Below are 13,211 nucleotides of genomic sequence, written 5' to 3'. Positions count from 1 at the left end.
AATTCATAGTACTAAATAACAAGCTTTCGAACAATTTCTATTCACAATGTTTATTCAGTGTATTGAGCTCGCGCGCTCACATTTATACTCCGAAGATAATAGACCTTACGAATGTAAGAAAAACAGTTTAAATGGTCGGTATGTAAGACTATACAGGCTTTCAAATCACGATTCACTCGGAATCGATCATTTTAATTTTAATTTTCATTAACTTAAATTTTTTTAGAAGTTTTAGAATTTTATAGACTTTGTAGACACTGAAACTAACCTCAACCTACGATTTTACTTGTCGTGGGTTTCTTTGTTGCTTTGGGATTCCACCACACAGAATTATCTCTTGATTTCGCCTTCCTCGAATTTCACACGTACGTCAAAGTGAAACGACTCACTTTACGCTTCTTTTGTTGACAGCATGTGGAACAATTAAAACTGCAGAAACTTCAATTGAGAGGATCTTATAAAGTGGAAGAAATATAACAAGTTACATTTTTAACAATTACAATCCAATCAACGTTAGTCATTCCACATACGATAACACATACGTAAATCTCGTCACGTTGGTAATAATGCATGTGGAATGAATAGCGTCGATTGGATTGTAATTGTTACTTGTTATAATTCCGAGACCGAATTACTAAATTCCTGACCTTGAAAACTAGTCCCTACTTCCAAAAAATAATATCTTTAAATTGACTTTGTTGAAATGAGACTAAAAGACGATATAGGATAGGCCTGAAATCGCAATTTCTTATTTATGTTGGTACAAGCAGTGACAAATAAAGCTTCTGATTTTGCATGTTCATTAGACGTGTGTAGCCACATTTCCCGACTCAAAATAATATTCTGCTCTGCAGTCAATCACAAAGCAAAAATGGAACCTAATTATTACAAATTAGTTATTTAGGAATATAAATGTAAAGAAAATATATTTTTAAAGAGATCTTAGTTAATAAACAGAATGTTTGAAATTATCGCTTCTGGTATTTGACTGTCATGTTTAAAACAATGGTTTTTTGTTGCCCAACGAGTAAGTATAACGAATTCAATTCTTCAAACAACTTACCTATTCGGTAAGATGAGCTGAATTACGAAAAATTTCAGTTTATTTCAAACGATTCAGCGATTTGGCGAAATATTTTTAGTGAAATTAAAACCAGGAAAATCATGGCATTCACGCAAAGCCCTTCCTGTCTAACAGAAAAAGACAGTCTGAGAGCGCAAATTGTTCACTGATAAATGAGGAAATTATTCAAAAATGCAGGAAATGTTATCTCTTTCGCATATATTTTCTTATAAAATTGGATACGATGCCAAATTCGTGATGCCACAGTGATTATCTTTGTTCCGTGCCAATTTGCCATATCCCTCTTCCCCCCACGTCGTTCCATATGAATTCTTGATAATCCAATAATCCATTCCGGTTTTTTCGTCTGTATCGTACCCAACGGCTAACACAGCATGACTAATTCTTTCTGGATCACAGTCTGTATTATAATAAACGCCTTCCGAGTAAAACATGAACTTATCGTGTGTAGCATCCAAGCCCACGGACACAGGCCCAATCTGACCAACAGCTAATTTCAATGTTTGTTCATCACCCTTCGGAATTGATCTCAATTTACGGTTTTTCGACGAGTTAGGTGTGGCTCTACATTTGTTGTCTTTCGCTTCGTACGGATACTCGTTTTCCAAGAGTATTCCGTCCTTTCGAGTGTACAAGAAGGCATTGGTCATAAATCCAGTATTACATCCGTTATTAGCAAAGCGTCGAGAGCAATCAACCAATTGTTGTTCAGATAACGATTCAAGTACGCCATTTTTAAGGAAAAATTGTCCTTCCAAAGCTCCAGCTGCCGAGAAGGCCCAGCACGACGCACACTTCAATTGATCTTTTACTGGTGTTACGGCTCCGTCGTTACGCCAATCTTTCGAGTCCGGAACAATTTCGTTTGGCTTCGCACCTTTAGCGCCGGATCTGGGAGCAGTTCCATCTTTCAACCAAATACCTGACGTTCCATCGTCATCATTTTCATCTTCCGAACCGTGCCTTCCTTTTTCACAATTGCTACAATCACATTCGCAGTCAGATTGTAGGTCTTCAAATTCCAGCGGCATTTGTGAATAGTCTATTCCATTGATACTCATATACTCGTCCACAGACCAATCACCGAATTTATTCAAACATAATGAGTACGACTCCTGACCTTGTTCGTATAGCTGATTGTGTGCATCAATCATTTGTATATTTCGGTGGAAAATTTGCTGTCGTTCAGATTCGTCGTAATCGCTCGTATAACTTTTGTTAAACTTTGCTTTAAACTGATCCCAATCTGTAAGAAAAAGCTTATAAAAAATCTCTGAAAATAGCAAGTTATATTGGATGCTGCGAAAGTAATTCATTACTTGAGGTAACCATTTTGTGATAAAAGCAACTCGACATGAGTAGAGTTTGTTGTATCCGAGAGCGAGGTATACAACTACACTTGCTGAGAAATATTTACCAAAACGAGTTGCTCAAAAACTAACGAGTGAGTTTACGAGTGTTAAAAAAGTTCTTTCCGAGTAATAAAGTTCGGGTGTTGAGGAATTTCGCGCCGTGTCATTCACAATAACCCATTAAGTGACATCTTCCTTATACAAAATGTGTCATTTTGTCAATTATTGTGAATGACGCGGCGCGAAAGTCCTAGCAGCCAAAGTTCGTAGCAGCACCCAATGTACCACCAGCACCAAAAGTTGATTTTCACTTTGGAAAATTAAATTAAAATGAACCAACATGTAATGGATAATTTTCGTAGGGGGCAAGGTGCTATGTAACGGTCAACTTTCCCATTGGGCAGGTAAAAAAATAAATGTACGATGTGCGTAAAGCGTAAACACATAGTCAAATGAAACGATACTTATATCTTATATTTCTTTGGGAGCTTTCGAGAAAGACAAGCAAAGTTGTGAGAACAGTGTTGAGGAATTTCGCACACAATTACATTTTCCTTATACAAAATGTGTCATTTTTTCAATTATTGTGAATGGAATTTAAACACATGCACGGTTCAGTTACCCATTTAACAAAAACAATCTTTGCTCACCTAAAATACATATACTTCTACAATCAGGATATACTCCAACTGTTCCAGGTGGACAAAGCACTTCTTCAAACGGAATAGATGGCTTCGGGTAAATGTATCCCGTACCAGCGGACGCCAGTCCTGCCATACAAAACAATATCGCAAGTAACTGTGAAAACAGAGAAAAATCGCGAACTTTTAAGTAAAATATTGGTCTCACGTCCACAGCGTGATTCTTTGATCGTTGACATAATTAAAATTTAACTCGTCGGAAAATTAAATATTTAAAAAAAATAATCGAATTGCTAACTCACCATAACTATTCTAATTCACCGATTCTGATCAAATTAAACAGTCAAATAAAACTGAAAGCGTTCTTGCTCAACCATTTATATACGACATCAACCGATGCTGATGTTGTTAGATTTATCTGCTAGCATTAATCTTGTCTACGAGTTGTACACGTTAGGCATGTTTTCAATTTACGTAAATTTAATTTAATTAGATAAACGTTGCGATTACCAAAAAAAATATAACCAAAAACTGTGCGTTAATTAACATATGGCTAATTATAACGAAAAGAATTTGATTGCATGCGCCCACTACAATTTATTGTCTTGTTAATATTATTTGTCTAAGTAAATAAAAGGCAAAACAAATCAATTACTCAATTATGATGTGAGGTTTTCCCGGAAATGTTGAGTGGGATTCTTGTTGTGGAACTAGGAACCACTCAATGGGTGGGTTATGTTACTTGACTGATGGAGTTGTCAAAGGACATTTTTTTATTTTAACTCTTCAAAGCTTCATTCTCTAAATTAAGCCCAAACGCGTTGTAATGAGTTCATAACGAAACTCAAATTAAATCAAATAGGTTAGGAGAAAATACCACAGTAAGTGGACAAACAGCCAAAATATTTGGCATTTTTAACTCTCTCCTACAACAGAAAATGCATTGTGTCTACTGATGTGAATTTGATGGCTTAAAATCATAACCCAAACGCGCTACAATGAATCAACAACGACTGTCTAAAAAGAACGTAATCGAAGGTATAGATTATTAGACAATACCACAGGAAATGAGCATTTGATTCTTCATTGGAGGAACCAAAAATTTCGAAAAAAAATTCTTTGGGGTCATTAGTCCGACATTGTCCATCCACGAACTTGAACTCGAAAACTTGAAACCTCGTCAGTTCAAATCAAAGTTTCCAAAATTGGTTCAGACTTACTTAAGGTATTGTCGAAGCGCTACAGTAATTTCAGTATTTTCCGATTTTTGCCGACACTTCACACATTTCACAAAATCAATCATAGTAAACTTCAAGATGCATTTTCTGATGTAAGACCTTTGACTTAACCAACTTAACAGGAACTTGAAGATTTTTTACGGATTCTAAGTTGTGTGCAATATAGTTGCGGTAGTGAGGTCTGACAACTAGAAAGAAGTATCCAGTGTCTAGTTGCTATTAAAAGGAGCGTGAACTGTTGCTTCTTCCACTTAAATTGTACACCTATACACGTTTCAGTTCAACTAAACCTATTTTTATATCATCAATATATTCCTGACTTCCTTGGCTATCTTTGTCCGAAATCTAACTAAAAGAGGAAAATTAGAGAATGTTGCAATTGCTCCAAATAGGTTAAGACATGTTTAAAAGTAATTGACACTTTGCAAATTTGTAGCCTACATTTAGGCGGAAAAATATTCGTTTCTCTGAAACAAAATATTTTGTTTTTAAGCAAAACCATCAAAGCATGCAAAAATGTGTTACTTTTAAAGGAATAATTGGTTTGTGGATAACAACTTACTTAACCCACTTGAAGAAACCTCAGAAGATTACATAAATTTACACAATCTGCAAAGGTTTCTCCAACTGATTTCGATTCAGAGAAATCATTAAAAAACGAATATTTTCCGCCTAAATGTAGACTACAAATTTACAATGGGTTCATTACTCGTAAGAACAAACTGAATTGAATATATATTCATTAGGGTGCGTCGTATTTCCATTTTTTTTAAACGTCTGACCCCAGGCTGTTCTGTACGAATGGTCTAGAGAATTTATTATCTGTCTTGCATCTGAGAGATGCGAAATCGTTACTAATGACTGGAGTTATTAGTTGAATAAGTAAGTTGTATGCAACCTCACTCTACCACGAAAATGAAGAATCCGTCTTGCATCCCAGGATAAATAATTTTTTATAATCAAATTCTTTGGACCATTCTGCGCACAGTCTTAGGGTCAGGCGTTTATAAAAAAGAAGCTAAAATACGACGAACCCTAATATTGATAAAATGGATTTTCCGTAGAGTGAAAACTCGTAATGGAATGTTTAAAAAATTTATTTAAATTTGGCCAAGTAATCAGAATCAAAATCTACAAAAATGCGAGGCATTATTGTTGACAGACGTTCAGCTTCCACTTCCGGTTAAATTTTTTTTTTTTTTTAATTTTTCACAGAAAAAAAAATTACAAAAGAAGTTAAATGACAATTTTTATTGTCTTCACAGCAATCACCTCACTAAACAATCGGATACGATGCCAAATTTGCGATGCCGCAATGATTGTTTTTGTTTCGAGCTATTTTACCATATCCTTCATCTCCCCATGTCGTTCCATACGAATTTTTGATAATCCAGTAATCTAATCCAGTTTTCTCATCGGTGTCGTAACCAACGGCTAACACAGCATGACTTATTCTCGCCGGATTACAATCTTCGTTGAAATAGACACCATCCGAATAGAACATGAATTTATCGTGCGTAGCATCCAAGCCAACGGATACAGGTCCAATCTGAGCAACCGATACTTTCAATGTTTGTTCATCGCCCTTCGGAATAGCCTTGAGTCGTTTGTTCTTCATTTCATTCGGAGATGTTCTGCATTGATTATCTCTTGCTTCGTATGGATATTCAGCTTCGGTACGAATTCCGTCCTTTTTCGTGTATAAGAAGGCATTGGTCATATAGCCGGTATTGCAACCGTTATTGGCAAATCGTCGTGAGCAGTCGACCAATTGTTGTTCAGATAATGATTCAAGTACACCATTTTTAAGGAAAAATTGTCCTTCTAAAGCTCCAGCAGCTGAGAAAGCCCAGCACGACGCACATTTTAATTGATCTTTCACCGGTGTTACAGCTCCTTCCTTACGCCAATCTTTCGAATCTGGCACGTCTCCTGCATCATTACTAGCCTTTGTGCCTTGAACATTTCCATTGCTCGATGAACTAGCGCTCGATTTTCCACTTTGATCGGTGTTTGCTCCGGAGCCTGAAGAATCAACATCGTTGCCATCATTACTGTTGTTTGACCTTGATTCAGCCGATCCATGTGCTCCATGTTGTTCACCATGGCCTCCATTTCCATCATTGCTATCGTCACCACTTTCACCACTGTCGTTCTCATCTTCGTCACTAGCGACAGTTTGCGACAGATCGATTCCATTGATTCCAATGTATTCGTCGTGTAACCAATCGCCAAATTTATTTATGCACAACGAATAGGTCTCAAGACCCTGCTCATATAATGCATTGTGAGCAACAATGATCTGTTGATTCTGCAAGAAAATTTGTTGACGATAGCTTTCTTCGTTTTCATCGACGTAAGTTTTGTTGAAAGCTGATTTGAATTGGCTCCAATCTGCGATTGTAAAAAAATCAAAGAAAATACAATTTGAAGCAGTCAAAAATATTGCCAGATGAAAAGATGAATTACCTAGTGTACACATTCCGGTGGGTGGAGGAGGTAGATATCCTCCAGGGCCTGTATTTTTTGGTCTCTCACAGTTCGGGAATATTCCAGTGAATCCTGGCGGACAAGGAGGAACGATACAGTTTGGATATGTACCAACTGTTGGTGGAGGACATTGTCTAGGTTTTTCCGTCACTTCACAGTCAGGAAATATTCCGGAATAACCTAAGAGAATTATTAGATTTAACAAATGAATTGGAAGATGCAGCGAATCGCGAATATTTACCTGTAGCACACTTCCCTTGAGGTTGTGGATGATCACAATGTGGATAGACGCCATTTGAGCCGGGTGGACACACTTCTTCGCCGAATGGGATCGAGGGTTTTGGATAATTATATCCCGTTCCGTCACCGGCGGATACCAATCCAATGGCACCAAGTAGTACCACTATCAACTGTAAAATGGAAATTCAACGGGATAACTTGTCAATTTCCGGAAACTTGGGGAAATTCATTTTGAGTAAATTTATGATTCAAAGGAAATTAGTAAGGTTTTAGAAAGTCACCAGCTTTAAGTATAGTCTAAATATAGTTATTTGGATCACAAAGGACGAAAGTATAATCTTGTAGTGCGTATTTGCAAAGTTTGCGAAAATTTTCCAGAATTTGCTACAGAATGGGCTAAAAATTGGCGCAAAATTTTTCAAACCTTCATAAGCCACATGAGACTTTTTCATTTTTCTATAGATCGAAGATAATACATTCGACCAATGGTTCGATCTGAATTTCAGTTAGTGGTGTTTTAGTGGCAGGAAGTGGTAGGAAGTTTGGTGATGAGTTGAAATTACATTTCAACTATAATTCGCTAGACTTTCTCGGGAGCAAGTCTGTACAATCTGAAATGATATTTTTGAACTTCATATTGATGAAAAACGTCGAAAGGCATGAAATATATCAGATCAAAACAGTCAGTGGTCGAATGTCTTATAATGGAAAATGTTAGAAAATTTAGCAAATCAACTTTACAAAAATCAGAATAACATTGATCTCGAATTTTGAACACTCTGGTTCTTGACAACATTTATTCATAATTGTGATTCATCCATAAGCATTATATCAATTTTAAAAAAGCTATCGATGATGGTTAGATAGAAATAATTTTTATTTCTCATTTTCTAGGTCACACAAATTGCATTAATTTTCAATCACATGCGCCCATGGAAAAGCCCACTGTCTTCCCACGAGCAAAGTGATCATAAAAATTTTCCTGCTATTAAATGTTTCACGCGAACACTTATTAATCTCTTCAAAGTACAACTTTTCGAACGAAGTTAGAAACATTTCTTAGTTTTGTAATGCATTCTATTTAGATAACTTTGTCCTGCACAGAATCGGTGAACTTTGAGAGAGCGAAAGTTGTCTTATCCACAAAATTACGTAATGTCTTGATTATAGTCCCTGAAGAAGTGGTTTAAACAACGAACAAAAATCGTTTTAATCACAAACAACACATAAAGGTAATATGAGTCCTATCATCACAAGTACTGGTACATCGTAAATTTACAGCTTCCCAGTTTCTTCTCTTTTATTACGAAAATTTCCAAGAAATTTTCCACATCAAGTGTTATAAAAGTTCTTTAACATTTCAGCACTCTTAATTAATCAATACAACTCATCCACTCACCATAATCACAAATTCTGGTTAAAATTCTACAATCAAATAACAACCGAAACGACCAATGGTCTACATTTATATAAAGCTGTCGTCGGCCGAACTTCTATCTTTTATTGTTAAGTGTTTACTTATCAAAAATAAGACACCAAACAGGTTGAAAATGCTAAAATTATGTTTTTTTTTTTTTAATATATATCGACTCGTTTTAATATGACGAGCTTAACGCATAGTAAAGTTGTTGTTTTTTTTTGTATTTTTTAAGTAATTTCGAATGTGGATGTGTCGAAGAAATATATAAGTCTTTACGAGAATTCGAGTCTGTTTTGGTATCGAATTTGACATCAGAAATAAATGAGAAAAAGGCGATTATAGGCCTTGAACGAAAGTTCGAATGTTACAAAGGTCTAGAACGAGTGAGGAAATTTAAAGGCCATCGGTATACACCAACGTTTACTCATAATATTGTATGCTCTCACACTCTGACCATATATGGTTTAAGATGATTTATCAACATCACAAAAGAATTGTACGACATCTAACGACTATAACTGTTTTGTTATGTCTCCAATTTATTAAATTAATAACTAAAAATGATAAAAAAATAAAATAAAAAATTCAAAATAAAAATCAATTTTAGATAGACTTACAGCAGCACTGAACAACAAGTGGTAAGGAAATACAATTTTTTTGTTCATTTCAATGTTTCTACAGGGTCTGATTAATTATATAATCGAACCATATAACCAAACACTTATCTATCACATCTGAGCACGTTTTTTTCTATTGACGGAAATTAATCAACTCGAATTGGTTAGTCTTGAATCTTGAAAATTTAATAGAAAAAAGATTATTCAAATTTACATTTTTATGTTAATTTAGTCGATTAATAATTGTGAATGTGCTCCGAATTTTTTTCCCCTTCGCTCTACCTATAGTGATATATTCATTGTATGACGCATCCACTGTTCTGAATGGACGATAGTTATTCAATTTTACAGGATAACATAGAAATTTAAGACACGAAATTGGGCTACGCACATTTTATAATATTTCATTGACTTGACGTGAGGTATTATATTGCCGTGAATTTATAATGACTCACTCTTTAAAAATTCCTAAAGAATTCTAAAATTTTCAAATTAGGAACTTTTAAGAATTAATTCTGAAAAAAATCTTTAAATTTGTAAAAATTCTCAAAATTCCATAAAGCTCTAAAATTTCAAAATTCTTACAAAATTCTTGAAAACATTTCAGATAATAGGCCCTCTCCGTCAGAAAGAAAAATTTAAAGACTATGAAGAATTACGAAACAATCACACCATTTCGTACCATTTGCAGTCGAGGCAATGGGTAATTTAGGTTTATCTGCTTTCAAATTTACTGATAGTCTGAAGTCTTTCTTTATGCAGCGTTTCAGCGTCTGCTCTGCAGTATTCAAAGAGACAACGTCGCATGTGTTTTGGGCACATCACCATCTTTTTCTGTAGGCAAAGGCCGTTTGTTCGATCTTATGGATATTACCCCTCTACAAAATGTAACAGAAATGCGTTTTGTATGATTCTAGTGAATTTACCAATTTACCCTTCTACGAAGGGCCGTTTGTTCGATTCTAATGAGTTTACCCTTCTACGAAATGTAACAAGAAAGGCGCTTTGCCGTTTGCTCGATCCTAAGAATTTTAACCTTCTATTCTAATGGACAGTGCCGCCTCTTCCATATAGGCAAAACGAGCAAAATGGAACCCGAAATCCTTTCAAAAAATGTAACTTTAATAAATTGGCGACTATTTTTCCAATTGCCCGATGGTGCCCAAAAGCTAAAGGCACTGCTAATGGAAGGAATATAGAATATACAGTCTTTCAGCATTGAACAAATACCCCGAGAAAATTTTTCCTTCCTTCATCGATGCCCCTCGAAATCGCAGCCAAAACTTGTGTGTCTTTCATTTTTGTTAATATCTTTTCATCAGAATCTTTTTTGAAAAATGTATTCGTTTGACCTGCTCTGAGAAAAGTGAGCAGTTAAATTTAACCAAATTTGCATACACTGCTCAGTTTTCTCAGAGCTGGTCAAATTGCTACAACCAAATCTATGTTCTGTTGAAGCTAACACACTCGTGGTCGTTATTGCACACATGTATAAGACATTTTTTTGAGATACATGAAAAACTTAGGAATTCCAATTAAGGTTCAAAAACTTATTTTTTTCAAATCGTCGATTTTGGTCTTTGTTTCACTTATTCGCTGAATTGCAGCTGTTAGAACAGCCTGTCCCTTCGTCGATTCACATTTGTCTGCGCGAAAATAATAATAAAATAGGTCAAATAGAGACAAGGGGAAAACGAGGCCAAAGGGGTGGCAAATCGTTTTCTATTTCCTTTCAAATCCTTCAATTACCGTATTAATTTCGTTTTGGATCTGCGCTTCAATTCCTATTAATTTTTAATAATTCGACGATATTTTCTGTTACTATCCAATTCACTGTCTTATTTTTAGAAACAATTTTCAAAATTTTTCTTTACTTTTCTTTATTCCGATAATTTTTTAAGATTTCCTTAAAATTTAACGAAAAGTGTCGATATCACTGAAGTTTCGTAGCTGCCGGAACATGAGGTAATTAATAAGAATTGAAAGAAATACTAGAAATACTAGAAATTGAAGAAATTGATAGCAACTGATGGAATTACAAGGAATTGACTGGAAATACGAAATATTGAAAGTAAATAAAAGGAAACAATCAGTATTTTGTGCCACCGAGAATTGAAATACGACTCTTTTCAGCACTCATTTTAGTGTTGTAAAGTGACTTATTTCAGCACCCGTTTGATGTGATATTACAACACTCAAAGCAGTGTTGATATGGAATTTGTATGAGTTGTTACAGCATTCGTTTGAAAAAATGCAAAGCAATGTGATCGATCAAATTTGAAGAGTGATTGTTTACAATGAAAATTATGATTTTTTGTGCTCTTGTCTATTTCAATTCTCGGTTGGCACAAAGCATGATGTGTTACACGTATTGTAATGAGATTTTTTCAGCACACGACCCAATTTTCCTTACTCGCTCCGCTCGTAAGGAAAACTTGGGTCTAGTGCTGAAAAAATCAACATTACAATACTTGTAACACAACATACTATTTAAGTGGTATTACAATAGTATGTTGTGTTACAAGTATTGTAATGTTGATTTTTTCAGCACTAGACCCAAGTTTTCCTTACGAGCGGAGCGAGTAAGGAAAATTGGGTCGTGTGCTGAAAAAATCTCATTACAATACGTGTAACACATCATGCTTTGTGCCAACCGAGAATTGAAATAGACAAATGCACAAAAATTCAGAATTTTCATTGTAAACAATCACTCTTCGAATTTGATCGATCACGTTGCTTTGCATTTTTTTAAAACGAATGCTGTAATAACTCATACGAATTTCATTTCAACACTGGTTTGAGTGTTGTAATAAGCCATGAAAACGGGTGTTGTAATTTTGGACATTTCAATCTAGTTATCGATATTGAAATCCGTCGTATTTCAATTCTCGGTGGCACAAAGTTAATCTGTGCACCTCTTTTTGGTTACTTATACCAGCATTTGTCTATTATAAATAAAAGCAACATATACACAGTCGATACATAACATCAGTGTACTAATTAATTCTAATTTTCTATAATAATTTATTCATTCCAAGCAATTTATTACATAATTTTAATACCCTTTTCGATAATTTTATGTATCTCATCTCATAAATAAATGACCTTACCGCAGTCAGTATCAACTCTTTTCAAAAACTATAAAATATTTCCATCGAAATGAGTTAATCAACTGTGGGACACGTGCGCTTAAATGTTCTTAACGCTATACATCAATATTCGATTCATGTTTGTTGCATGTGAGTGATTCATACCTAACTATACTTAGAGACAGTTCGTTTTATTAAGGTAGGTTCATTAGGGGTTGGGAAATAAGTAATGAAGTCATCTTACATGCACGAATGTGCCATCGGATGTATCACATGAACACTCATTTATAAATTTATTTTTCTATTTAAAGCTGAAAGAACGAAAGTTGTAAAATGAAAGTGGACAAATAGAAGCTGTGAGAATTTAGTAATATCCGAACCTTTTATTTAGCAAAAATGGAACAAGTTTAGAAATAGGTCTTTATACGATTCAAAGAAACATTGTCGTTGTCAGTGAAGAGTCAGTAATACAACATAACGTCTGCGGAGGGCGGTATTTCCACTCGTCAAATTTAAAATTTGGACTCATGTACGTACTGTGCTTTACGTGATTAGGCAATCAAAATGCATATTTCATTTCAGCGAGGAGCCATTTACGTTGACGTAGTGCATACATATCGCATAATGGGTACAGTATGCATGCAGATCATAGCATAAGAACAAAAAATAACGAAAAATTCTAAAACTTTAAGAACGATACCGAAATTTCAGCGAAATAGAGTTTCAATTTTTCCTTATTTTTTCGTCGAATTATGTTGTTATCGGAACAACGGAATCAACGACACCTGACACTCAATAATAACTAAATATTTGACAAAACAATTAAACATTACCGCTTCATTGAAAAGTACTTCAGCATCCACTTCAACCCACTTGATTTACCAAACACTTAGAAAATAATTATTTAAAAAAAACTAATAATTTCCTCATTTCAATTCGTCTGAAATTTGTGCGTTAATTTCTATTTCAGCTTCATGGGATAATTTATTGTTGAAACCGGAATGTGTAGAATATTAAAAAAAAGAGTTGAGTTAACATTA

The 13,211-nt window shown here is 34.8% G+C and overlaps 2 protein-coding genes across 2 annotated transcripts; both read right to left on the bottom strand.

The window, feature by feature from the left end:
• Nucleotides 1-1,277: 1,277 nt before the first annotated feature.
• LOC119077893 (cathepsin L-like) lies at nucleotides 1,278-3,434 on the bottom strand. The gene is made up of 3 exons (XM_037185258.1): nucleotides 3,380-3,434; nucleotides 3,087-3,234; nucleotides 1,278-2,330 (listed from the first exon to the last, which is right to left on the bottom strand). Exons 1-3 carry the CDS (start codon nucleotides 3,380-3,382, stop codon nucleotides 1,291-1,293), a joined length of 1,191 nt encoding a protein of 396 aa, XP_037041153.1. The 5' UTR covers nucleotides 3,383-3,434; the 3' UTR covers nucleotides 1,278-1,290.
• Nucleotides 3,435-5,492: 2,058 nt separating this feature from the next.
• On the bottom strand, nucleotides 5,493-8,573 carry LOC119077881 (digestive cysteine proteinase 3-like). The gene is made up of 4 exons (XM_037185237.1): nucleotides 8,445-8,573; nucleotides 7,047-7,215; nucleotides 6,785-6,985; nucleotides 5,493-6,709 (listed from the first exon to the last, which is right to left on the bottom strand). Exons 1-4 carry the CDS (start codon nucleotides 8,445-8,447, stop codon nucleotides 5,592-5,594), a joined length of 1,491 nt encoding a protein of 496 aa, XP_037041132.1. The 5' UTR covers nucleotides 8,448-8,573; the 3' UTR covers nucleotides 5,493-5,591.
• Between the last annotated feature and the right edge of the window lie 4,638 nt (nucleotides 8,574-13,211).

Source organism: Bradysia coprophila, unplaced genomic scaffold, assembly GCF_014529535.1.
Source record: "Bradysia coprophila strain Holo2 unplaced genomic scaffold, BU_Bcop_v1 contig_24, whole genome shotgun sequence".
Taxonomy (NCBI): domain Eukaryota; kingdom Metazoa; phylum Arthropoda; class Insecta; order Diptera; family Sciaridae; genus Bradysia; species Bradysia coprophila.
Note: the sequence above shows the minus strand (reverse complement) of the source record. Positions and strands in the feature narration are given on the sequence as shown.

Excerpts from the sequence above, each read along its gene's own strand:
- LOC119077893 (XM_037185258.1), bottom strand. Across the intron at positions 2,331-3,086 it reads TAGAAGTATATGTATTTTAG|ATTGGGATCAGTTTAAAGCA; the intron begins GTGAGCAAAGAT and ends TTTTTCTTACAG.
- LOC119077881 (XM_037185237.1), bottom strand. Across the intron at positions 6,986-7,046 it reads TCAAGGGAAGTGTGCTACAG|GTTATTCCGGAATATTTCCT; the intron begins GTAAATATTCGC and ends TAATTCTCTTAG. Across the intron at positions 6,710-6,784 it reads CACCGGAATGTGTACACTAG|ATTGGAGCCAATTCAAATCA; the intron begins GTAATTCATCTT and ends TTACAATCGCAG.